Source organism: Rhincodon typus, chromosome 11, assembly GCF_021869965.1.
Source record: "Rhincodon typus isolate 14 chromosome 11, sRhiTyp1.1, whole genome shotgun sequence".
NCBI classification, from domain to species: Eukaryota; Metazoa; Chordata; class Chondrichthyes; order Orectolobiformes; family Rhincodontidae; genus Rhincodon; species Rhincodon typus.
Window position 1 is genome coordinate 18854813 of NC_063342.1, and position 26904 is coordinate 18881716.

A 26904-nucleotide genomic window follows, 5' to 3' on the forward strand; every position below is an offset into this window, starting at 1 on the left:
CACCTTCTCATGACTGTTGAGGATCTCCTATGCTTCAGTCAAGTGATCCTGCACATATCTAAACTCCAGTGTGAATAGTTACAGCCCATATAACCTTATAAGACAGCCTGCTCATTCCAGACACGAATCCAGTAAATGTCTTTTGAACCACCACCGTTGCATTAACATCCTTCCCTAACTAAAGAGACCATAGCTGCATGCAGTATTCAAGACGTGGTCTCGTCAGTGTCCTCCCTAACTCCTTTATTCTTTATTCATTCACCAGGATGAGGTGGTGTTCATGTGATGTCACTGGCTAGGCAGCATTTATTGTCCATCTCTAACTGCCCAGAGTAGTTCAGAGTCAACCACATTACTATAGGTCTGGAGTCACGTGTAGGCCAGACCATGTAAGGATGGCAGTTTCTTTCCCTAAGGGACATTAGTGAACCAGATGGGTTTTTGCCAAACAATTGGCAATGGATTCGTGATCATCATTAGATTCTTAATTCCAGGTATTTATTGAATTCAAAATCTATCATCTGCAATGGTGGGATTCAAATCCGAGTCCCCAGAATGTTATCTGGGTCTCTGGATTGACAGTCTGGTGATAATACTACAAGGCCATCGCCTCCCCTCATAACTGATGCATACTTATTTATAATGTTCAACTCCTTTCATAATAAAGGGTAGCACTCCATTAGTCATATTACTTGCTGTACCTGCATATTTTTTGTGACTGGAACACCTAAACCCTTTGCACCTAGGAACTCTGCAATTGTTCTCCATTTAAGTAATTCAATCTGCTTTTTATTCTTCTTGCCAAAGTGAACAATTTCACACTTTCCCACATTATACTGTCATATTTATGATAGAATCACAGCGTGGTGTGATAAAATCCTACCTCTATGTGCCAAGTGCTGGAATTAGAATAGTTGGGTGACTGTTTTTGACCAGTGCAGATGAGATGGGCTGAAGGGCTTTTTTTTCGGTGCTGTAGATCTGAGTATATTTGTTGTATTTTAACTCCAAGTCATAGAGTTACACAGTGTAGAAACAGACTCTTCCGTCCAACTTGCCCATGCCGACCGAGTATCTCAAACTCTTAACTAGTCCCGTTTTGCCTGCATTAGGCCCATATCCATCTAAATCATTCTATTTATGTACCTGTCCAAATGACTTTTAAATGTTGTAACTGTACCTGCATCTACCACTTCTTCTGCCAGCTCATTCCATGCATGCACAATCCTCTGGAAAAAGTTGCCCCTCAGGTCCCTTTATAAATTTTTTCCCTCTCATCTTAAACCTATTGCCTGTAGTTTTGGAGCTCCCCTACCCTTGGGGGGGAAAAAATACCTTATCTATGCTTCTCATGATTTTATAAATCTCTCTAAAAGGTCATCCCTCAGCCTCTGACAGTCTAGGGAAAATCTTCCAGCCTATCCAACCTCTCCTTATAACTCAAACCCCTCAGTCCTGGCAATAAGCAATATTTCTGTGTCCTCTGTAGAAAATAAATGTGAAATGCATTTGTTTCATCTGCCATTTTCTTATCTGCTATTAAATCCCCATTCTCTCTCACTAGAGAACCTACACTCGTTTTGCATTATTCTATTGTTTTCCCTTTTTAAGGAGTGAATTGCACTTGTAGTTTTTACCAATGCCAAAGTCCTTATTTCAGCTGATCAGTTCATGTGTTCTGCTGAATGCAAAATCATGTTTCATTTTTGGAGTTGGTGATGCTGAGTTCTCAAATCAAGGTGTAATCCACACACTTTTTTTTCTATTATTGAGCAACGTTAACCTTCACCATTGACTTAATTCTTCTCTCACACAGGGAATCCAATTGGAAGCACTCTTTAGGTTCTCCGTACTGTGGCATTTTACACGGGACATTCAAGGCAACAGAACGTCCTTCTGCAGTCGTTCGTTTGATAGGTAATATCCCAATCTAGAAAGGAAGTTTTTCTTCTTGAAGAGAAAATGTTTTTTGTGGCATTGTTGGGGTGGGCTGGAGAGATGGGAGGCAGCTTTGTGCCAACATGCAGGAAAGGTAAACAAAGACTCAGTTGACAATGAGTTGCACTGGGGAGTGCAGCTGATTCTGACGGTGTGAGGCTTAAGAGTGGAAGATTGGCCACACTGTCCATTCCTCCTCATTCGCGAGCCCTACTGGAAGCAGTATTGTGTAGGAATATCGACACGAATGGGAGTACTTGTGTAACCTTGGTAACAGTCATTGGGTGAGATTGGTCCAATAAGCCTTTTCATTTTTTAAAAAGGAAGCCAGAGGATGTAGACATCACAGGCAGGGCCAATATGTACAGCCCATGCTGAATTACTCTGGACAAGGAGGCAACTTGGACTACAGCAGCCTATTGGTGTGGGTACACCCAAGATGGTTTTAAGAAGGGAATTCAAGAACTTTGAACCAGTGGCCATGAAGGAATAGCGATATAGCTCCAAGTTAAGCTGGTGGGCTCTTGGTGGACAACTTAAAGTTTGTGTTCCCATGCAGCTGTATCCTTCAAGAGAATGTGGGACAAGTAGCATAAAGCTATGTACTCCCAAATGTTGCAGTTTGTGCTGAAGGCAACTGAATGTAACCCAACCACTCTGCTCCAATACAGTTGCAAACAGCCTAGGTTCAATTCATAGCATCCCAGGCTTAAGACTTGACTCAAGGCCTGATTTTATTTTACCTATCTCAATTTTCACCTCATCGAAAGGGTGTGGGGGTGGCCTGGAGTCTGTGAAGAATAGCGTGGAATGGGCGCGTGCCAGCACTGTGCCCAACAACCAAATTGAAATTTGATAAAAATCTTTAAAGAGGGACATTTGTTTTCATCAAGGTGGAGAAAAGGAGGTGTGAAGCAGCCTGTTTAACTTAACGAGTGGTTCCTCTTCCATCGATTTGGCCTGCAGTACACCTGCAATGTTGTCAACTGTGGATTTTTTTTTTCCTCTCTCCTGCAAATTTATTCCCATCCAGCAGAACCGTCCCATATTTACATGTTAACTCTTGCTTGATGGAATTTTTTTTAAAATTAGAAAATTTAGTTCAGCAATATTAAATGTTTTAATTGTGTTTTTAATTTGTAATGTTTCACGATATTTGTGGGAGTAGGAACTTGGATCTGTGTCATTAAAGCAGATTGTTGGGGAAGTTCAGCAAGTCTGCCAGCATCTGTGGATAAAGAAACAGCCCATAGTCATACAGCATGGAAACAGACCCTTTGGTTCAACTCATCCATGCTGACTGGCCAAGTTTCTCAAACTAAACTAATTCCATTTACCGGTGTCTATCTCATATCCCCCTCAGCCATTCTTTATTCATGTACCTGTCCAATTGTCTTTTAAGTGTTGTAACTGTACATGCATTTAACACTTCCTCTGGCAGTTCATTCCATACACGCACCACCCTCTGTGAAAAAGTTGCCCCTCAGGTCCCTTTTAAATCTTTGTCCTCTCCCCTTAAAGGTATGCCTTTTAGTCTTGAACTCCTTTACCCTAGGGGAATGACCTTTTGCTATTCACCTTCTCTACGACCCTCGTGATTTTATGAACATCCGTATAGTCACCCCTCGACCCCCTATGCTCCAGGGGAAACAATTACCAGCCTATCCAGCCTCTCCTTATAACTCAAACCCTCCAGTCATGGTGTAACATCCTTGTGAATCTTTTCTGCTCCCGCTCCAATTTAATAATATCTTTTCCTGCTGCCTTTCCAATTTTAATATCTTTCCTGAGCTCAAAACATTAAATTTATATATATATAGCATTTTTAATGCCCCGAGGACATTGGACTAGGTTTTGTAATTAATGAATTTGCTATTATGTGTGTTTGCTGGAATTTTTGTAAGCTCAGTAGCCAAATTTCAGACTACAAAGTTTCACTTTGTAAAGTGATGAATTGGTCAACTGGATAATATTTTCAGATTGTGAAATAGGTCTCAATCCTACAACCTACCAGCTCGTAGGCAAATGCTGACTCAAGACAATTTATACTTAGTCTGATTGGAGTACCCTAATTACCTCAAGAGTAGGAGTTGTAAGTGGAACTCGGTGATGACACAGAGGATAGTCTGGAAGAGGTGCTTGGAAATGGAGAGAGACCGAGAGAATTTTAATATAATTGGGAGGTGAGGGGTTCAGGAGAATATAGGACTCTGGAGGACATGATGGTGGATGATCTTACTATCAACTCAAACTGAGGTAGAAGGTCAAACATTAACTTTGCTTTTAATAATGTGGGAATTATTTCTGATTTTAATTCTGATGGAAATATTTATGCTGTACCTTTTTTAAAAGCCTGGTGTGACCTAACAGTTTCTGTTTAACCCTGGTATTCAGGAGCCTCTTTGTAGTGTTGGATAGTCTGAACTGTTCAGATGGAGCGATCAGTGCAGCAGCACAGGGTTGGCTGGTCCGGGCTTTCTCCCTCAATGACGTTGCTCGGATTCTGGAACCGGTCTTCCTGTTGCTTCTCCACCCGAAGACACAACGCACCTCCATTCTGTGCCTGAAAAAGAAAGTCATGGGAGGTAATATCAGATATTGCATGTGTGGAGTGCAAACTGCATCATTTGTACTTTTCCTGATTTGTGAAAAACGTGATGAGCTTTGTCAGCTAACGTGTCTGTTCTGAGGGTGGATTCTGAGGCCTGTCAGAGGGTAGATGTATAGAAAATCTTTCTGATTACAGATAAGTCTGGATTTGAGGGCCATATGTAGTCGCTAATAAATCCAGTTCAGGAGAAATGTTTGTTGGAGTGCTTTTTCTGTGTGCCTGAAGGAGTAGTTGAAGGGAACCATGCAGATGCATTTAAATGAAAGCCAGATAAGCCCAGCCAAGAGAAAGGTAAATATTGATGGGTTTACATGGAGAGAAATGAGGTGGTGGTCTATGTGAATAGTAATTACTGGTATGGGTCAGCTGGACCAAATGGCCTGCTGGCACTATTGTACAAGAACTGTGCATGTAACCTATAAGGGTTTCTGGTTTTGTCCAAGTCTAACTTAATGCATTGCTTTTCTAACAGCTTTAAAGTATATAAAATAACCACAATATTTTCTGTAACATTCTCAAGTTGCCTTCTGGTGAGTTGACTGAGTGTTTACACAAGTCTATCTATCAAGAAGGGAATTTTGAGAATGGGTTTTGATTATACAGGAGATGTAGTGACTCCTGCAAACTGACACGTTTTAGTTTAGTCATGCATGACTGAATATTCTGAATCTGATTTAAAATTAGTTTTATTTTATTAAAAGTTTTAGCTTGTATTCTAGCCACCATCTCTGCTTCAAATGCTTCTCCTGATGTTGATATAAAAGCAAGTTTCACTTTCTTAATACTCTCTGGGAAAAGCGGTTTATTTTCTGAATTCCATACTGGATTTCTTGGGGTTTACTGATGGACTCTAATTATGTGCTTCCCTGCATGAGGGAACACTCTCATTATCCATTCTGTCAAAACCTTTCATAATTTTCAAATTTTGTGTTAGGTCACCACTTATCCTTTCTTGATAGAACAGAGAGACATTCTGCCTGTAATTCCTTTCATGTTGTAATATAACCCCACATCTTCCTGGTGTTACTCTAGTAAATGTTCTGTATGTCCATTCCAGTGCATTTAGATCTTTGTTATAATATGGCAGCCAGAACTCCCTATCGACAGCCTGGGGGCTACCATTGATCAGAACTTGAACTGGACCATCTATATTAATACTGTGGCTACAAGAGTAGGTCACAGGCCAGGAGTTCTGAAATCATTGACTTGCCTCTTGACTCCCCAGAGCCGATCCACCATCTACAAGGTACAAGTCAGAAGCCTGAATGAGTGCGACTCCAACAATCTTCAAAGCTTGACCCCATCCAGGACCCGACAACTTCCACACCCATTTACTTCCTCTGTCACCAGAAGTAGCAGAAGTGGGTACCATTTAAGAAATATGCTTCTGAAATTCACCAAAACTTCTTAGACATTACCTTCCAAACCCCCTCAAAATCCCTACTCTTCCCATCAAGAGTCATGCACTATACCTTAGGAATGCTGGTAGTTTTGTCTCCTTTTTCCGTTCCATTGCTCTGCACTATTTCTTTTGGTAACCAGCTAGTTCTGAAGCTAATTGTCACCATTCAAAATGATTGGCAACGTCAACAGAAATCAAATTGAGCAAGTCCCTGTTGATACAACTCAGTCCCACAATAGGCAGCAACTTTGCTAATTGAACCATTGGGGAAAAATGAGTGTGGATCTTTTCCCAAAGAGTATTAAGAAAGTGAAACTTGCTTTTACATTAACATCAGGAGAAGCATTTGAGGCAGAGATGGTGGCTACAATACAAGTTAAAACTTGCAATAAAATAAAACTGATTTTAAATCAGATTCAGAATATTCTGTCATACACGACTAAACTAAGATCTGCATGCTGCAGCATTACTTCTTACAGACTTCTAAAGCAAGAGGTAAATGCTATTTTTTTTTTTTCTCTCCATTGTATTTCAGAAGATGTCAAGTCTTTGTACAACAGGGTGTCTGCCTGTCCAAAAGCATTTAGTACGCCACTGGAAATGGTTGAAACCAGTTCGGAGGAAAGCTGTATACTTGCTCACATTTCATCAGTGGACAGGGATGCTCTTTGGGCTGAAGTGGAGGGAGAGCCTGAAAGATCAGCTCTTCATCGAGAAGGGTTGAGGAAAAATACTAACCGCTCATCTAGCGAACTGTGTCAGAATGTCCCTCTGGAAGACAACAAGGATAGCAGCGAGCACACAGACTCCATCGATACCAGCTCAGGAGCTGTCTCTTCGGGAATCACCTCCTCTGTTTCGCCGCCAACCCCAGAGCATCAAGATACCATGAACAACACTGAGGAAGATGGATTTGGGTTACAAGAGAAAGCTGGCATGGACAGGACGGCTAAGGATGGCGCTCAACCCAAAGCCCAGTTGATGCTGGTTCACACCGACTCTGAAAAAACTCAAATGTCACAGTCCCTATCCAGCGACGAAGAGGACATAGATTTGGAACTGCAATTAATTACCCGAGAAAAGCTCCTAAAACGGCAACAAGAGAAGCATGCCTTAGTGGAAGCTTTGTTCAAGCACGTTTTGTTATATGTACAACCTTATGATTCAAAACGGGTACTGTATGCTTTTTCTGTCCTAGAAGCTGTGTTGAAAACTACTCCCAAAGAATTTATTGAGGCACTGTCTGCCTCATGTATGGATACCAACTCCAGCAGTCAGCTCAGTCTGATTCATAACCTCCTAGCTCGCCACCAGGAGTCCCTCCTGGGTATGGATTTTTACGGGAAGCTTTCTACTCGGGCATTGCCCGCGTGCTACCACCATTCCTCCTTCATTGAATTGCTCATTTGCCTCTGTCTGAATTTCCTGAGGTCCTATTACCCGTGCCGGATGAGGGTGAATCACAAGGATTTGCTGGGAAACCGGGACGTTCAAGTGAATAGCGTCCAAGTCCTGATTCGGATCGTAACGCAGCTGGTCGCCAGTGTCAAGTCGGCTGATGCCAAGGACATTGACCTCATCAGCGGCTTGTTGACCAAGTGGAAGGTTCAGGAAATAGTGCTGCTTTCCCTCTCTGCCTCCATGTACATCAGTGAGAAGAGCTACAGGCTCAGCTTTGCAGAATCCAACGATGAATCCATTGAAGATGACCTCTCTGAGGAAAGCCTCATTAACTTTGGTCAGGACCAGATTTGGAGCGAGCACCCACTGCAGATCGAGCTCCTGAAGTTGCTGCAGGTCCTGATTGTGCTGGAACACCACCTTGGACAGACAGCTGATGAATACAAGAGCTTTTCTGACCTTGCCAAGGAGTGGCACAAGATCATGAGCTTCCAACAATCTATCACTGCTATGGGTTATGTAGAATCTCAGGCCATTACTGCTCAGGGCATGTTTGTGTCAGCAGTTGTTAGAGCCTTGGAACCACAGTACGGTTATAGCATTCACCCACCGTGGGTGAGCCTGGTTACTGCCTCCCTACCTTACCTTGGCAAGTCCTTAGGACTGGTTGTTGCACCATTTGTTGCACGGATCTGTAGAAACCTGGATGATCTTGTTCTACAGGAGGAATGTGAGAGTGAAAAGAACAAAAAAAGGTATGCAACCATTTTCTGTCAGTATTTTCGATAGGTGTCACCTTTAACCAATTGGGCCTCGAGTGATACTGGTTGTTTTCTTCATTCTGCCATCGATCTACTTTAGCGTTTAACCAACGGCATTTGGTGCTTTGGAGATTGCTTATTTCAATTATAAAAATACCAAATCTCAAAGGAAACAACAGTGCTCATGAGCTGGGAAGTAGACTGTGTTATTGGCTTCACCATCAAGCCAACAGTCAAACATTTGTTTAAATTCAAGCAAAGCAAATAGGCTGTAGTCATGGCATTGCCTTGAGTCAGAGTCTACTTACTAACCAATCAGCACCCTCTTCTCATGTATTATAAATTGTCATTCCCTTGGAAATTTGATATTCTTGCAACTCTGTCCTGAAAGTGCAATAGGAAAATTTTCAACGGCTTGTCTGTTTTGGGGAATGTTTTACCCCGTTCTACCAAGTGACTGTTTGAAGAAATAATAGTCTAAACATTTTCTACATCAGGCATGATACGGCTGTACCTGCAACTTTAATTTGAAATTCCTGTGGTTCAGGATTGTAGCTCACTACCACCACCTTCAGGGCCATTACAGATGGACAACAAAAGCTCACATCCCATGAACAAATTAAATATCTTTTTTGTTATGTACTGCAGTAATTTCTGTAACACCACAAAGATTCTGGTTATATTTGCTTGCAAATTATATACATTCTTTGAGACTGGAACTCTGCAAATGTGTGCTTAATGCATACGTTTACCAAGCATTAATCCTAGGCAGTCAAAATAGTTTTGCCTCTTTGAAAATAAAGCCAGCAGAGTTTGCTTTCTCTCAATATGGTTAGGCCACTTTTGGAATACTGTGTTCATTTCTGGTCTCTCTGCTATAGGAAGGACGTTCTTAAACTTGAAAAGATTTACAAGGATGTTGCCAAGGTTTCAGGTATAGGGAAAGCCTGAATATGCTGGGGCCATTTTCCCTGGAGCATCGGAGGCTGAGGGGTGACCTTGGAGGTTTATCATGAGGGGCATGGATAGGGTGATTAGCTAAGATATTTTTCCCCAGAGTAAGGGAGTCCAAAACTAGAGGGTATAGGTTTAAGGTGAGAGAGGAAAGATGTAAAAGGGATGCAGAGGGCAGTGTGTGTATAGAACAAGCTGCCAGAGGAAGTGGTGGAAGCTGGTACAATTACAACATTTAAAAGGCATCTGGTTGGGTACAAGAGTAAGAAGGGTTTAGAGGGATATGGGCCAAATGCTGGTAAATCGGACTAGATTAATTTAGGAAATCTGGTCAGTGCGGATGAGTTGGACGAGAGGGTCTGTTTCCATGCTGTACATCTGTGACTATATAAATATCTTTTTTAAAAGGCTGTTGATGAGCTTTATAATTGAATACTTTCCAGATTCAATTCAGCACCTCCCTGATATAATCTAGGTAATGTGCAGCCAACTTTGAGATGGCCTTCCTCAAAGGAACATATGGACAAATGTCCTGATTCAGTTTGACGTCAATTGGGTTCTGAATCTGGATTTCTCCTGCTATTCTTTATTGTTAAGGCATGGGCTCTGGGTGAGTGAGAGTACCTCAGAGTATTTTGTATGCTTGCAGAGAGTTGTTTTAAATTATAATGGGAAAATACTGGAAATTCCCAGCAAAACATAGTAAAATAGCAAATAGGAGCAGGAGTAGGCCATTCGGCCCTGGGAGCCTACTTTGCTATTCATTATGATCATGGCTGATCATCCAACTCGGTAACCTGTTCTTGCTTTTCCCCATATCATACAACTTAAAACAGTGCAGCGCAGTACAGGCCCTTTGGCCCACGATGTTGAGCCGACCTATTATCCTACTAAGATCAAACTACCCTGCTTACCCTACATTTTTGCTATCATCCATGTACCTATCTAAGAGTTGCTTAAATGTTCCTAATGTATCTGGCTACCACTGCTGGCAGCGCATTCCACGCACCCACCACTCTCTGTGAAAAGAACTTAGCTCTGACATCTCCCCTATACCTTCCTCCAATCGCCTTATAATTATGCCCCCTCGTAATAGTCATTTCTGCCCTGGCTATCCAGAGACTTTGATCACTTTAGGCCCAAGTGCTATATCCAACACCACCTTGAAATTATACAATGTTTTGGTCTCAACTGCTTTTTGTGGAAGTGAATTCCACAGGCTGACTACTCGCGGTGAAGACATTTCTCCTCTCCAGTTTTAAATGGTTTACCTGGTGTCCTTTAGACTATGCCTCCTGGTTCTGGACTCACCCGCCAATGTGAACATCCTTCCTGCCTCTCCCAAAAAAAAACCCAAGAACTGCGGTTAGCACTGCTGCCTCAGCACCAGGGCCCTGGGTTCGATTCCAGCCTCTGGCGATGTCTGTGTGGAGTTTGCACATTCTCCCCGTGTCTGCGTGCGTTTCCTCCGCGTACTCCAGTTTCCTCCCACAGTCCAAAGATGTGCAGGTTAGGTGGATTGGCCAGGCTAAATTGCTCTAGTGTTCAGGGATGTGTACATTAGGTGGGTTATAGGGGGATGGGTCTGGGTGGGATGCTCTGAGGGTCAGTGTGGAATTGTTCGGCTGAAGGGCCTGTTTCCACACTGTAGGGATTCTATTCTATGAAACTGCAGATGCTGGAAATCGGGAACAAAATCAGAAATTGCTGGAAAAACTCAGCAGGTCTGGCAGCATCTGTGGAGAGAGAAAGCAGAGTTAACATTTTGGGTCCGGTGACCTTTCTCCAGTTCGGGTCTGAACTGAAATGTTAAGTTTGCTTTCTCTCCATGGATTCTGTCAGACCTGCTGAGTTTTTCCAGCAATTTCTGATGTTGCTTCCGAGTCTACCCTGTCTAGTCCTGTAACAATTTAACAGTTTCTAAGAGATTCTCCCCTTCGTCCCATTCTTCTGAACTCCAGAGAATATAATTCTAACTGATCCAACCTCTCCTTTGGCATCTGTAAAAAGGAAACATCTGTGAAAAGGAAAAAAAAACTACAGGAGAAGAAAAGTTTTTGAGTACGAGGCTTCTTAAATGATTCATTTCTGGCTCTCGGAGCTCATAGCAGAGAAAGTTGATTAACTTAGGAGTTGTGAAAGAAAGTTGTCATGGTGCAATTAGTTCTGTAGTTACTGGCCTTGAACCTTATGATATGTTTTTCCTCTGATTTGCTGTGCTGATGTAAAATGCATTTAACTTTTCTACATTTTTATGTTTCATTCCTTAGCACAACATCCAAAAAGGAGAATATCCCTCCAGATTATCCACTCACCCTTTTGGAAGGCCTCACTACCATTTCTCACTATTGCCTTCTGGATAGCTCCGCACAGGCAAAAAAGGTACTTCAAAATTAGTCTTAGTGCATAATATTCAGGGAATGCCTGAGCCCACAGTAATGTTCCAGTTGGTTGTTGTAATGTGGTCATGGGGAAGCGATGGCCTAGTGGTATTATTGCTGTACTGCTAATCCAGAGACCCAGATAATGTTCTGGGGACATGAGTTTGAATCCCACCATGGCAGATGGTGGAATTTGAATTCCATAAATATCTGGAATTAAGAGCCTAATTATGACCAAGAATCCTTTGTTCTTTATCAGAAAAACCCTTCTGGTTCACTAATGCCCTTTAGGGAAGGAAACTGCCACTCTTACCTGGTCTGGCCGACATGTGACTCCAGACCCACAGCAATGTGGTTGACTCTGAACTGCCCTCTGGGCAATTAGGGATGAGCAATAAACGCTGCCTAGCCAACAATGCCCTCATCCTGTGAATGAATAACGGAGTCCTGCTCTGTTCCAGACCACGAGTTAGTGAAGGATAATAATGGAGCCAAATTTCTTTTAAATACACTTTGTGGATGTAGGTGTTGATGGCCAGACCAGCACTCCTTGCCAATTGCTAATTACCAGAGAGGAGTAGAGGGTCAACCACTCTTGGAGGTCAGACCAGGTAAAGTTGCTGGATTGTCCTCTCTAGGGTTCATTAATGAATCAGATGGATTTTGGTGACACAATCATCAAATTTTTATTCAATTCAAATTTCACCTCCCTGTTGTGGTGTAGTTTGAACTGACTTCCCCAGAACATTCACCTGCATTTCTCTGGATTACTAACCCAATGACACATAACACCATACCACCTCCTCCCTAAGCAGTTTTGCATTTTTGTTGAGTGACATATTACAGACATATATCTCCTCACTCAGTCACACCACCGCTTCAGTAAATATCTCTGTATACATGCTACCATGAAACCTCCACCTGCATTGAATCAAACATAGTTGATGACAGCTGTAGGGCATTAATTGTATGAGAGGATACATTATATGGAGGGAAAGTGTAATAACCACTCCCCAAATGAAGTGAAATATTGCACATTTCCCTCTATATAATCTTATCCCCTCAAACAATTAATGCCATACAGTTGTCATCAACTTTGATTCAAAAGACAAAGGGAAAACATTGCAGAGACTGGGGTGGAGGAAAAGGGAAAACAATGATCCATTTTTGTTGTATTTTTCCATGATTCTTTGTAGTACTCTGGATAATTGGGGATTAAAATTTAGTCTGCACACTTTTTTGTTTTATTTTGCTTGCTTTTCTTTTTAAGAAAAAAAAAGCCCTGAAGAATGCAGGACACTCTCTGTTTGTTTGGTTTTAAGGCTCCCAGGTGAATTGGACCTGTGCAGTCTCAAGTTAGCTCTAAGTAGGACTTTGTTTACAGCACACTATATTTTGCCACTGAAGACCAGTCAGAGAGTAGTCCCCATTAGAAAGGGTATTGTTGAGGTTGGGGTTGGTGAATGATTTTATTGAACTTTAATCTACATCTTGCTCTCATTGTATCTGACTTGACAGTGCATAATGCTAATATTGTGTATATGAAATGGCAAGAGCTTCATTCCTTGCGAGTTTTATTCCCCATGTTTGAAGAACAGGGAAGAAAACTATCTGATCTGTTGTTGGAAATCTAAAAACAAGTGATCAGTTAAGTCTGAGAGAAGGTGGTCTGCCCAGATTTCACACTGCCAAACTTTGGGTGTCAGTAGCATTTTAAGGAGTCTGCACCCGTGGTCTTGACTGAAGTTTTTGGTTCAAGATTCATCTTGGAAAAAGTTTTCGTCTTGCTCTGCATTTTCAGTACCTTGTTAATTTTGATTTTCAGTTCTTGTAAACTTCAACTTTCTCTCTTCTATAATTGGATAAGGTCTTTTCACATTGACTGTGTTTTATCCCAGTCTCCCACCACTGGTGATCCCACAAGTATGAAGAATGCTAAGAATGCCATCCTTGAAGAATTGCCTTTAATCGTCAACTCAACATCTCTTCTCTGGGGTGTAGTTCGAAGAGAAGAATCCCAAAGAAAGCCCACGAGTTCATTTGATGCTACAAAGGCCTCGTCTTCTGTTTATTTTAAATCAACAAGAGTTAGTGACTAATTTCCTTATTTTGAGGGGTTGTGCTCGGGAGAGGTTGACTTAATTATTCAATTCTAATCTGTAAAGCTTTGACAACTAATTGCGCTGCCATGGCAAACCAACGCAGTGTTGTGATACCATGAGAATTTTTCAATAGACATCAGTCATTGTAGCTTGAGCTGGAAGTAGGACTGGGCTTTTTTTTTTTTGTAGGTACAATTCTACATGATTTTCAGTCAAATGGGGCTAGGCTGGCTGGACGTTCAGCATCCAGGTTATGGACGCAATGTTAGCACCTTTTTGAAGAGCCCTTCATTATATTGCAATTATTCATACCATCGGGAGTAATTATGCACCTCAGTGCATTGGTAAAATCGGGTTTTGTAGGATATTTTGCTTTGTTTTCATTGGAAAACTAAAAGAAGAGTGCTATTCGGGGTTAGGATTTCCCAACCTTTGTAATCTTGAAAGCTGAGTGTTGATAGATTTAGCCCAATGGTTGTTGATATGTTTTGGATGTTGGGAAAGCCAGTGAGAGAACAAGGCTATGATGGGGAAGTTGCACCAACAGCAAATGAGCAATGGAAATGGGAACAGGGAAGGAGAAAATGTCCTTTTTCATTTGGACCTATGAGTTCCTGATTTTTTCAGATTATGATATTTTGTTTTTGAAAGACACTTAGACAGAAAATTCTGGAGCTCCTGAATCCATTTGCTGCTCAGATGGGTGTCCACCTGATGGCAGCTGTGGCAGCAGTGTGGAACAAGAAGAAAAGCAGCAAAAAACTGAGTCAAACCAAGGTTAGATAATTGTTTATTGTTCAAGGTGCATTTACATTGCAAAGATATTTGCCCTGATCTTCCCTTTTTCATTGAGTTCACAGAAACCCCCGCCTTCTGGACTGTTGTAGATTCGTTACAGTCCCAATGGAAGCTCTTCAGCCCATCATGTCTGCTCTGGTTTTCCAAAAGAGCACTGAATGCCATTCTCCCCGTAACCCTGAACGTTTGCTCCTTGTCAGTTAATAGTTGAATTCCCTTTTTCAATTCAATGGTTGAACCTGCCTCCCTCAGTTTTTTCTTGTGTTTGCAGTTCATAACTAATTAATTCTCATTCTTAATAGTACTTTACTATTTTTTTTTTCAGAAGAGAACATTGGGAGCACTTTTTTAAATATTGCAATTGTTCTCCTAATTTCAAATGACTAAAATGTGTCGAATTAAAGTTGTGCATTCAAAACCTGAATCTAGGATTTGAACACTGATTCTTCAGTGCCTTATGGAGGGAACATTTCAATGTTATAGTTCAGATAAGATGGTACACTGAAACTTTACCTGTCTGTCCAGCTGGAAATGAGAGATGCCAATGAGTTATTGTAAGATTTTTTTTTTTGGCCTCTTGACTACTATTCCTCCCTCTGGCTCATTTTCAGTCAGAGTTGGTATTTCATTCATTGATCTATTGTTATAGTGCTGTAATCTTTCACAGAAAATGAGTCCATTGCACATAATCAAGTTTAACTGAAAGCTGTTATTTCAAAGTGTAACTTGTTATTGAAATGAGGACTAGTAATTTTGAAATGCTGTGCTTGACAAGCCTTCGAATTATAATGAAGCTTGTCTTCATTTTTTTTTTTTTTTTTGTAGACACCGATTCTGCCTGTAGCCAGTGAAGTTCAGCTAACACTGGTTGGGTTGGTCCAAGCACTGAACACCCTGAATACTGAGAGTGTATTACAACTGATAAAGGAGGTTGTGAAGAAGCCACCTCAAACCAAAGAAGAGGTAAAACTTTGCATGCTTTGTAGCATGCCCCGGTTCAATTTGTTCACTTTGGCGAAGTCAGTTTTTAAGTGAGGAATTGATGTTGGTGCAGTGTTTTTAAACAAAAATCAATTGCTCCTGCAGCAGAATAGCGTCAGGCAGTACAGCACCAGATTCAAAGTCGTCAATTTGGTTCCAGAAAGCTGTGGGGTATGAATGGGGACCACTTGTGTCTCAGCCTTAGTTGAAAGATACTGATGGAGAAGCGAAGTGTATGCGTAAAGTGGGATGAAAATAATATTCGCCTAAGAGCTTATTTCATGCAAAGTTTTCTTTTGAAAGTTCAATTATGATGTCATGCTATTACAACTAATATCCCTTAATAGGGCATGTGAGAATCTAAGAGGATATTGGAAATTTGAGGAAGGTGCAAAGTCAGTCTCTAATTCTGTCAGGGTTTTCAGTCTTAGTTGTGTATGTATGTAGGTGCTAAAGAGCAGCCATACAATTCTGTACAAAAAGCAGTTAGGAAATTGGAAGAATCATCCAAAGATGAGTCTGTTGGGTCTATTAGTTTGAACGCAAATTTGCTAGCGGTCTCGACAGCTCACTCGTTTGCTGCAGCAGGAGAAATGCATGGTATTCAAATCCCATTTATGGAGTGACGCCTCTGGGGCTGGGTTGAAGTAGGCAATCACAACGAGACTGCTTCACTCACAGTCTACCCCAACAAAGAGCAAGTCCAATTTTTGTTTCCTTTCCACCAGTCTCCGAGGCATTGACTCGTGTTGTTTTAGAATTGCAAAGCCTACTATCTTTGTACTTTGAAACAAATCTCTTGTAAAGTCTGGTGTCATTGCCAGTTGTGGTCAGCAGCAAGAATCCTGTGTGTTTTTTTTTTACCCTCTCTCGAAAGCCAGAATGCAAAAATCATTCGTGGGTTTAGTTCCCACAATGTTTCTGTTTGAGAACAGCAATCTTAACCCACACCACTTTATCAAATCTGCATCACTGTGCACCATGTTGACATGTGTATCAGTTGAATTATCAGTGTTACTTGAGGGATATGCAATCTGATGTTAAAATGCTGAGATGTTTCAATCCTGTGAAAGTTGGCTTTAAAATATTGGATAACTTACCGAGTTTTCTCTTCTAGAAACCAAGCTTGGTTGATATCCCAATGCTGCAGTTCAGTTTTGCATTACTTCAGAGGTAATTCTGTTGTTCAAAAGCTTCTTATTTACTTTGGCAACTGTCTATTTTAATAGTGCTTAAGTCCTACCAAACCATAGGGCTGCTCCCTCTCTCAGGACAGAGACCACTATTGTTGGTTTAAACTGAGGTCACCACACTTCGAGCGATGGAGAGATTGAGAAGGAGTGTCTCTCATGGTAACCTCAGACGGTGACAGAATTAAAGCCATGTGGTTGGCATCACTCTGCCTTGCAAACAAGCCATCCAGCCAACTGAGCTAACTGACCCCCATTAAAACTGTTAAAAGAATGACACAAAATAATGTGTATTATTGTATAAATCTGTGAATTTTTGAGGGTGACTATTACTTCCAAACCTTTATCCAATTCAGGTGAATGGAAAATGGGTAGGTGTTTGCCAGGCAGTTGAAAATCTGTGTTAAGATGTTCCAGTTTGGTCTAAACTTGTACATTAGACAATAGGATACAATTCTCAGCTATTCGTTATATTTGATGTAGAACTAACACCACTGAAGTTTCTTTTTATATCCTTTACAACATTTTTTTGCATTTTTGAATTGGATGAATATTGTTCAAGATAAACTTCAACATTATAAGGTAGAATTTTGTTCAAATCAGGGAATACTTCTCTTTGTGTCAGTCGACAAAGTAGAGTAATTTTCATCCTTTCCATGAAAGCCGACACATGCACTCTCTTTCTGGTATTCTCCTCTTAAACAACCCGAGGTCATGAAATTGGGCCGTGGGTGGCTGTAAGGAGCTATATAACCTGGTGGAGAGAGAAACATGACTGTTTTTGTTTTTAAAAACAAAAAGAACTGCGGATGCTGTAAATCAGGAACAAAAACAAAGTTGCTGGAAAAGCTCAGCAGGTCTGGCAGCATCTGTGAAGGAGAAAGCAGAGTTAACGTTTTGTGTCCGGTGACCCTTCCTCAGAACTGTTTTTGTTTTCTCTGATCTGAGAATCTCCATTCAACTTCAAATGAAACTGGTTTGAATGAGCAACTTGGTGGAATGAAGATCAAAGATAGCTCCTGCCCCCATCTGCGTTTTTTTTTGTTTAACAAGTTAGATGGTTAACCTCTATCTCTTATTCCAGGCTTTCCATAGCCAATTTACAAGATACTCTGCCATCTTTGCTCGGCCTGTTAAAGGAATCCGTTCAGTTGAACTTAGCTCCGCCTGGACATTTCCTGTTACTTGGGTGAATACACATTCATATTTCTGTTCTGAATCATCTGTCTTTTTTTATTGTAGATGTTTTTATTTCAATTTCTGAATCGTCTTGATTTTGTTTGTAACATTTAAATAGTTCTTCAGCAGTAATTATCTTGTTCCTTTATTGAGAGAGTTATGATGCACAATGTATCTTTTACCAAAAACATATCCCATTGTTCTTGACCTCATTAAACATAAAAGAAACGAATGAGGAGATCTTGTGCAAACATGTGCAGGTTATGTGGATTAGCCATGGTAAATGTTAGGTTATAGGCATAGGATGGGGGGGATGGATTGTGACTCCCATGGGCTGAGTGGCCTGCTTCCATGCTGTAGGGATTCCATGAATGTGGTCCACAGCCTGCTTCACCATTCATTACAATCAAGGTTGACCTTGGGTTTCAACTCTTTCTTTTCTTTTCCACCCACATCCCAGGTCCTTTGATTCCCTGGGAGACTAAATATCTGTCTATTGCAGTGTTAGATGTAGTCAACGATGACATACCCATATCCACCTGGAGCCCTAAAACTCTAATGACTCACAGCCTTTGAGTGAAGAAATTTCACCTCATTATAGATCTAAATGATTGACTCCTTATTCTGAATCTGTGCTCCCTTGCTCTTGATTCTCCAGCCAAGGGAAGGTACATCTATGTTGCTGTCACTTCAAAACCCGTAATAATTTTGAATAATTTAATGAGATTGCATGCCATTCCTCTAAACGTCAGAGAATATGGATCTAATTTACTGAGCCTGTTATTATAGAACAGCCGGGGAGCAATCTGTGAAGCTTTGCTGGACTGCTTCTGATATGTCTACATCCTTTTTAATATAGAAACCAAACCTTCACACTGTATTCAGGTGTGATCTGACAAATCCCCTTACAATTACAGCAAGACTTCTTTATTCTTGCATTCCATTTTTGATGCATTAAAGGCAATGGCCTAGTGGTATTATTGCTGCACTGTTAATCCAGAGACCCAGGTAATGTTCGGGGTCCTGGGTTTGAATCCCACCATGGCAGATGGTGGAATTTGAATTGAATAAATGTGTGGAATTAAAAGCCTAATGATGACCATTAGATCTGTTACTGATTGTTGGAAAAACCCATCTGGTTTGCTGATGTCCTTTAGGGAAGGAAACTGCCATCCTTACCTGGCCTGGTCTACATGTGACTCCAGACCCACAGCAATGTGGTTGACTCTGAACTGCCCTCTGGGTAATTAGGGATGGCCAATAAATGCTGGCCTAGCCAGTGATGCCCTCATCCTGTGAATGAATAACAAAAAAACTTCACTCCTAATTGCTTCCTATTCTCTATGCAAGTGTTCCTTGTATGAGTACACCTTCTCCTTTTAATGTCAACATTTACAAGTTTCAAACCTTTTATTTAAAGAAATTCTGCTTTTCTTGTTTTATGATCAAAGTGAACAACTTCACATGTGCCACCTGTTGCCTGCTGATTTAACTGGTCTGTTTGCAGCCTCTTGTGTCTGACTCTCGGCTTGCATTCGCACCTACCTTTGAATCGTTGGCAAACTTAGATAATTCTGTCTCTATGTCTATGTTATTATTGTAGATTATAAATAAGCCCCAGCACTGATCATTGTGCACTCCACTTGTTGCAACCTGCCAACTTGAAAGATGGAGGTTGGGGATCACACAGGATAAAAGGCAGCATCTCCTTCTTCTCCTGCACCAAGTGCCCATATTAACTCTTGTTCTCTGTCGTGCTCAGACCTCACTGTCTTCATTCGGTACTCCAGTTCTTCCAAAGATTACAAGTATTTCTACAACATGTATAGAAGCCAGTTCGTATGGAATCTATTATTAGCTCATGATCTAGTTACTACTTCTGAAGCCCAGTTTACACAAGATTTATAAAGTGTCAACATAAACGGCTTCTGCTGCGTCTTGGATTAAAATTTTGTTGCAGTACATGAAGAAACATTGAAGTTATGCAAGTACCACAGTGTTCTGGAGTGACAATAATTCAGCTCAATCTATTGTAATGTGGTTGACATTTTAATTTTTAAATGTACTTTGTAGGATGTTAAATGACTTCATATCAAGATGTCCAAATTTGGAAAACAAAAGGGATCAGAAAGATCTGCAGGTAAGGTAGAACTAGCGGCTAAAATTTAAGATTAAAACAGTTAGTATTAATTTCTAGTTCCTTTCTAATTTTTTTTTTTATTGGAACTATTTTGTGCTCGCCTTTACAAGGAGGTGGCCCAAAAGATAATTGAAGCTGTGGGGAATGTTGTTGGCTCCTCACTCGAACAGACCAGCTGGCTGAGCAGAAACTTGGAAGTAAAAGCTGGGCCTCAGGTTTATTTGGAAGAGACCAATGCTGACGTCATTGAACATGGTGAATATTTTGCATCTCTCCACTTTATTTCTATAACTTCACTTACTTAATTTAACAACAAAAGCATCTGCTGGCTTGGTTGGTTCAAATGGTCTGTTTCATTGCCGTTTAGCATCTGTAATAGGAAGTCAATCACCTGCTTTGACTGCCATCCAAGCCAACTGGTTGTCAGATGGAAACCCATTTCCTTGTCACAAGGCGATGCATTAGGACACCCTGCTATATAATTGTTACAAACCTGAACCTGGAAATTGGGTGCTAATTGCGTTAGATTATATGGAATAAAATGTATAGAAACAACAGGCCATTTGTTACAACCAGTCCATTTGGTTCTTGCGTTGCAATCAAGCCTGCTACTATCATTCTCATCAAAGTCTGTCATTGTATGGTGCTCATATTAAAATTATTTGACTGACCTAATGTTAGCAAAAAGTGCAGCAGTGCCTGGCATTCAGGCCACCTCCATAGAATCTCTTTGACTTCTCACAATGTCATCAAATTTCTGAAGGGACAGTGTTGGGAGGTTGAAACTATTTTAATCAGATTACATGTTTTTGTGATGCACATTAGCCTGAATTATCATTTGTTTTATTTATTCTACCCTGTGTAGTTTGAGAATATCTCATTTTATAGTTGGTAAAAAAACTGATTATGTTAATACTTGAAAGGGTTACCTGCCATCACTAGATAAGATCTGCCCCATCAGACTAGAAGAACTGTTCCATGAGAGGAGCAAACAAGTTGTTGATTTGTCTCCAAGTTGTGCACAAAGTTTCAGTGGCAGCAATTTGTACTTGCAGTTGAGTACAGCCTCTTGTCTCACAAGAGATCATCTTGTAACTCTGGTACAGTAACAGATTATTGAGTACCAAGTAATAAACCTATTCTGATTGTCAAGTCTGAGCTTGTTTTCTAACTAAGACTGTGTGAGCATCCTTCCCCAGTTAGGATCAAGTGCCAGTGGTGGCAATGAAACTGCAGTTTTTTTTTTTCAGAGGAGTGTTTTATTATTGACATGTTCTAGCTAATGTGTAATGTTGTAACAGAAGTCAGAAAACTGGTTAATTTGTACATATGTAGATTATGTCCCTTCAATTTCTGGAGCAGGAAGAATGGCATGTGTTTGTGATGTTCATGCTTTTCCTCTTGTTGGGCATTGGGCCATTTGCTGGTTGACCTTGCCTCGTATGTTACAGTGGAACTAAATCCAATTTCATTGTGAAAAATAAGTGCTTTTACCAAACAGAAAATTGAGCTGATAAATAGGCCAGTTTTCTATGGCTTGGATTAACGAGAAATCAGCATTTTTAATACAAAATTGTGGTATTGCAACAGAATAGTGAATATTCCAAATTCTCAACTACAGAGGGCTGTGAAAGCTCGATCATTGAATATGTTTCAGGCAGAGATTGATATATTTCTAGATATTAATGACACCAAAGGGATATGGGGCCAGCATCGGGGGGTACCTTTTTGACAGCACCTTCCAAACACATGAAGCGCCACCTAGAAAGCAGCGGACTTTGGGCTGACCATGTTTCCTGCCAAGTCACTCACCTTCCTGACTTGGAACTGTCAGTATTCCTTTATCGTTGTTAGGTCAAATTCCTGGAACTGCCTTCCTATCTCCAAGTTCAAGAAAGCAGCTTGCCCCACTTTCTCCAGGGCAATAAGTGCTGGCTCAGCCAGTGACACCCACATCCCTTGAATGTATAAAATAGTGATGTTAAGTTAGATGTTTAACCATACACTAGAATAGTGAAGCAGGCATGAGGGGCTGAGTGGTCTACTTTTTTGGTCTGACATCCAGCAGATCGCTACAGTTATCTTATTGCATTGCATATGCACTGTGTTGTGGGATGCCATGCAATGTCAAATGACTTGCACAACTAATGTATCTTTGTAACAAATAGCTTAGATTCTGTTCGCCAATATATGGACAAAATTTTTCCCATTTAAGCAGAGAATGCTGGAGCAGGTCTGGCAGCATCTGTGGAGAGAGGAACAGAGTTAACATTTTGAGTCTGGTATGACTGTTCAGAACTCTGAAGTGAGTTCTATAGAAAGGTCAAACTGGACATGAAACATTAACTCTGTTTCTGTCTCCACACTGTCAGGCTTGCTGAGCTTCTCCGACACACTGTTTGCTTTAGATTTCCAGCAGCCATGGTACTTTACTTTTATTTGAAGATTTTTCTATTGTCCAGTTCAGATGTATACATAACTACTTATTCATTTTTGTAAAGTAATTGGTAAATTTTTGAGAACCTTTTTTTTTTGCTGGTTTGACAGTTAATAGAGGTTTTATAATGGCTGGACGAAATGCACTGAAGTGTCACCTGAGAAAGTAAAGTACAATATTGTTTTGTTTCACTTTGAGGTTCGTTCTGCCCACCCTCTGCTGTGGTATCGACAGCAGTCGCCTCTTTATACAGTGTGCAGGCTCTAACCTTGTTGGCTGAGGTAGGTCTGTGTGTGCAAACATGTAACTTATTCATCAATAATTCTTATGATATTATTAAACAATTACAACTGAATTCTTTCTCAGCAAATTTTAAATGTCGTCTTTATCTTGCATTCTGTTCTGTGACCTTGTATTTATATTTTTAATGAGGTTAACTCATTATAGAAGTCCTATTGTGTCACTGCTACCAGTTTGAGCACGTTATTCATCCTTTCTTGCAATGATTTGCAATTCAACGAGAAGATATTGCCTGTCACCAAGTGTGTTTTGCTTGTTTTAACATTGCCTGTAATCAGTGGAATAGATAGGCAATGTAATCGACTCTGAAGAACCCAGAAAGCACCATTCATGCTTGCTGAGAGGTGTATGGAAAGTATTTGGGGATAAAAGTTCCCTCCACTATTTACATTTGGTTTGTCCTCCATATTCTCGCATATTATGGCTGACGTTCTCTCATGACTGAGGAAAATACAGTCTCTACTGAATCAATGTACTAAGTTTAGAATTATATGTTGGATGATCTGCTAATAATGCTGCTAAAAGTAAGCAGTATAGCTCAGCCATGTGCCATTAATTCCAGGAGGAGAAACCACGCAGTTTTAAAAAAATAGTTTTTAAGGTCTGTAATCTGTGTAGAATTTGCAACAAATTCTACTGATGTATTGCTATCTGCACTGGTTTTATTTCTTTTTGTCTCTGAAGTACTTAGTTTCAAATGAAGTCCTGCTTTTTGTGTTTCTGGCAATCTCTATTTGAATTGCCCTTTTCTGCTTTTTGTTTTTGCAATAACTTTCAGGTACTTGCACCTCTTCTCGATATGGTTTACCGCAGTGATGAAAAGGAGAAAGCAGTACCTCTCATCTCACGGCTGTTGTACTATGTATTCCCATACTTGAGAAACCACAGGTAATGAGATGAAATGTTTACTATTGCTTCGATCAATTGCTAAGGTGCTGGGAGTTCATAGATCGAGGGTTTCAAACCAAATCGATCAAAATGTACTTCATTATAGAATCAAAACAAACCAATTCCTTTGATCTTGGCTTTTTCGGTTAGTGAGAAGTCCAAGTAATATGGATGTCCATGCGTTATGCATGTTTGTACAATTCATTTTACTCGGAGACTGCTTTGTAGAGCACCTACGCTCGGTTCGTGACAAATGACACCTGATGCCACCTGAAAACTGGAGGAACAGCACCTCATATTCCGCCTGGGAACCCTACAACCCAATGGTCTCAATATGGACTTCACGAGCTTCAAAATCTCCCCACCCCCGACCTCATCCCAAGCCCAGACCACTCCTTGTCCCTGCCTCCTTGACCTGTCCGTCTTCTCTCCCACCTATCCGCTCCTCCCACCTCACTGACCACCCCCCAACCCCACTTCCTACCTACACTCACCTACTAGCTTCGTCCCCAACTCCTTGACCTGTCCGTCTTTTCTCCACCTATATGCTCCACTATCCACCTTCTGTCACTGCCTCCTCCTCTCTCTATTTATATCAGAGCCCCCTTCCTCTCCCCCATTTCTGAAGAAGGGTCCCGACCTGAAACATCAGCTTTCCTGCTCCTCTGATGCTGCCTGGCCTGCTGTGTTCCTCCAACTCTACACTGTTATCTTGGACTCCAGCATCGGCAGTTCCTACTATCTCATTTTACTCTTCGGCATTCAGTGCACGGAAACCAGGTTTTCATAGGAGTGGAAGTGTCAGCTTGTGGATTGGAGTCTGCAATCTGGATTAGAGGAGTTGGTTTTAGTAGTTTAAATCCAGAATCTCACTTGTGGTCAGCATCCGGATAAAAAGAATTCTAAACTGGACTGATGCTCCAAATGCACAAGTTCTGCACGACCAGAGGGGCTGTTTTGAAATGAGATGTTAAACTTCTTTTTGAAAGTATTGTAGACTGAGTGGCTTCAGGCAAGAAGCTTGTGTTCTTTGCAAATGCAACATTTCCCATGCCGCAGTGATTTTGTTTTTCACTTTGCAACATGTTCTTTCCAAATGTCTAAGATCTAGGTATATGTACAGTTGGGGATATTCCAAGTTAATACTTCTAGGTTCCTGACTTGGAATGGAGGTGTATGTCAGGACCCAACCAAGGAAGTCTAGCCCCACAAAACCAGCAGCTGTTATTTGAGAAATCCATCCTCCGGGTAAAGATATCAGTGAGAGCTTCACAGCAGAGAGGAAGGATCATGGGGGAACCCTGAAGATGGAAGAAGACCAGCCTTGGTAGTAGATCAGATGTTGTATTGCGAGATTATCACAAGGTGAAATAAGGTTGAGTTTGTGATGGGGTCTGTACTTTCCTGCTTTCTAAAATGTGTGGAGGTTACCTTTCTTTCTTTAGCTCGATTAGACGACCAAGAAACTTGAAGTCAAAAGTAGGGGCCTGTATATAGTTACTTTGGCTTTTCGATGTTAACCTGCAGAAGATTTGACACCTGTGGCACTGAACCTCAGACAGAATTAGAAAAGATGGCAGCAACTTTGCATTGTGTAGATTTTATATATGTTTAAAGAACATATGGTTTTTGATAAGAAAGGAGCTGAAAACTAGTCCTTAGTTTTAGCACTTACGGCCACTAAGTTGGCTGTTTTACTTGGACCATCCGTATTCTATATAAGAAAAGTTTTTAGCAAAAATGTCACTAACATACTGAACAAATTAGATAAAGTTCTCTCGCCTCCACATGAGGAACAGTGAGATATTAAGTTGTCGTAATGCTGTCATTTCTCTTTAGTTTGACTTTGAGCTTTTTAAAGTAGCATGAAGTTCGCTTTTTCTTTCAACTTGCTTTGAAAGAGTGTGTTTAAAAATAAAACAATTTATTATTTAGGGCCATTGCCAACTCTTTACTGACAAGAAAAGTTTTGATCTTGAAGCTTTTTCGAATAAGAATGGAAAATGTACACGTTTTCTTTTTGAAGTGGATGCATAAGTTATGATTCAGCTGTGAAGATATGTTTGATTTTAGGTGTAGCAATTACATCCTACTAATTTTGCTTTTTATTTGCTATGTTCTGAAACTGTTCTCTTTGTTTTCTGTCAGTGAGTACAACATCCCAAGTTTTCGAGCCAGTGCCCAGTTACTGAGTAGTTTGAGTGGTTATGCTTACACCAAGCGGGCATGGAAAAAGGAAGCCTTTGATCTCTTCATGGATCCACTCTTTTTCCAGATGGACTCATCTTGTATTAACCAGTAAGAAAATAATATATTTTACTGTGTCGTATTTCAGTTTCTTGCACTGGATTTTGAAAATGGACTTGTAAATTCTACTCGGAGCTTTTCCGTTTTTTGGTAAGGTATAGCCTGGTATTCCTCCAAAATGCTTACGGAAAATGAGTGTTTTACAGCAAGTCTTTTAGTTAATGTTTATAACATCAACATTCTAACAGTTGTTTTGGACGATTCACGGGTGCACTTTTCAAAACTGATGTCAGGTTAACTTGGTGAGTTAATTTCATAAGTGAAGTGGCGGGATGTTTACAAGTTGTATTTGTTGGACTGGGTAGGAGATATGGAACAATGTGTTGTGAAACACAACTGAGGTTTGTGCCTCTTCCTACCACTTGAGCCGATACCTTTGTATGGGGAATGTTGGTTTGCCAGCAGCCTGTTTTGGTTGACTATTCATTTGGCAGTCAATGGCCTCCAGATCTTGCAGCCCTTGTCCATTTCTGGTGAATCTGAAGAACTAATTCAACTTCCTCCATCTACTCTTGCTGTAGTCCATATTTCCTATTTTTCCTAAAGATATTGAATGTACTGGATTCTAAAATTTACTGACTTCTGGTACTCCTTTTTTTTTCAAATTACAGACATTCTTAATAGATGGTAAATACTTACTTCAGAATACCCTTCAAAACTGAAGAGATGGAATTAAGGCTTGGAGGTGTGATATGATTGGATAGAAAAGTTTCAGAACAAGTTGAATAGGTACATTCAGAATCTCAGGATGTCCCATTTTGTCAAACCCAACTGAGTAATTTCAAATCTTTCCTATTGAAGTGGATTCCAATGGACAACAGGCAAGAACTTAAGAACGTTTTGAGGCTTGGGCTGAGAAGGGGAGACTAACATTTGCACCAACAAGTGCCAGACAATGACAATAACACTAAGAATGAGATAAAGGAGCAAGGGTAGGCCGTTCAGCCCATCTAATCTGCTCCACCAATCGATGAGATCATGTCTGATTTGGTCATCTTCAGCGCCATTTTCCTGCCTTTTCCCTGTAACCCTTGATTACCTTACTGATTAATAAACTGTCAATCTCGGTCTTGAATAAACTTAATGACTGAGCCTCAACCGCTCTGAGGTTTTTAAAAAAACAAAAAAAAAAAT

General features: G+C 40.7%; 1 protein-coding gene across 1 annotated transcript in view; it reads left to right on the forward strand.

Moving 5' to 3' along the window:
- dop1b (DOP1 leucine zipper like protein B) overlaps window positions 1-26904 on the forward strand; it is an 81830-nt gene that overhangs the window by 21306 nt on the left and 33620 nt on the right. The window contains exons 9-22 of the mRNA XM_048603043.1: window positions 1817-1917; window positions 4333-4523; window positions 6487-8107; window positions 11338-11449; window positions 13347-13535; window positions 14202-14327; window positions 15174-15311; window positions 16447-16502; window positions 17604-17708; window positions 19772-19838; window positions 19949-20093; window positions 22474-22556; window positions 23354-23463; window positions 25612-25761. Coding sequence (XP_048459000.1) covers window positions 1817-1917; window positions 4333-4523; window positions 6487-8107; window positions 11338-11449; window positions 13347-13535; window positions 14202-14327; window positions 15174-15311; window positions 16447-16502; window positions 17604-17708; window positions 19772-19838; window positions 19949-20093; window positions 22474-22556; window positions 23354-23463; window positions 25612-25761 — 3194 coding nt within the window. The remainder of the gene's footprint in view (window positions 1-1816; window positions 1918-4332; window positions 4524-6486; window positions 8108-11337; window positions 11450-13346; window positions 13536-14201; window positions 14328-15173; window positions 15312-16446; window positions 16503-17603; window positions 17709-19771; window positions 19839-19948; window positions 20094-22473; window positions 22557-23353; window positions 23464-25611; window positions 25762-26904) is intronic.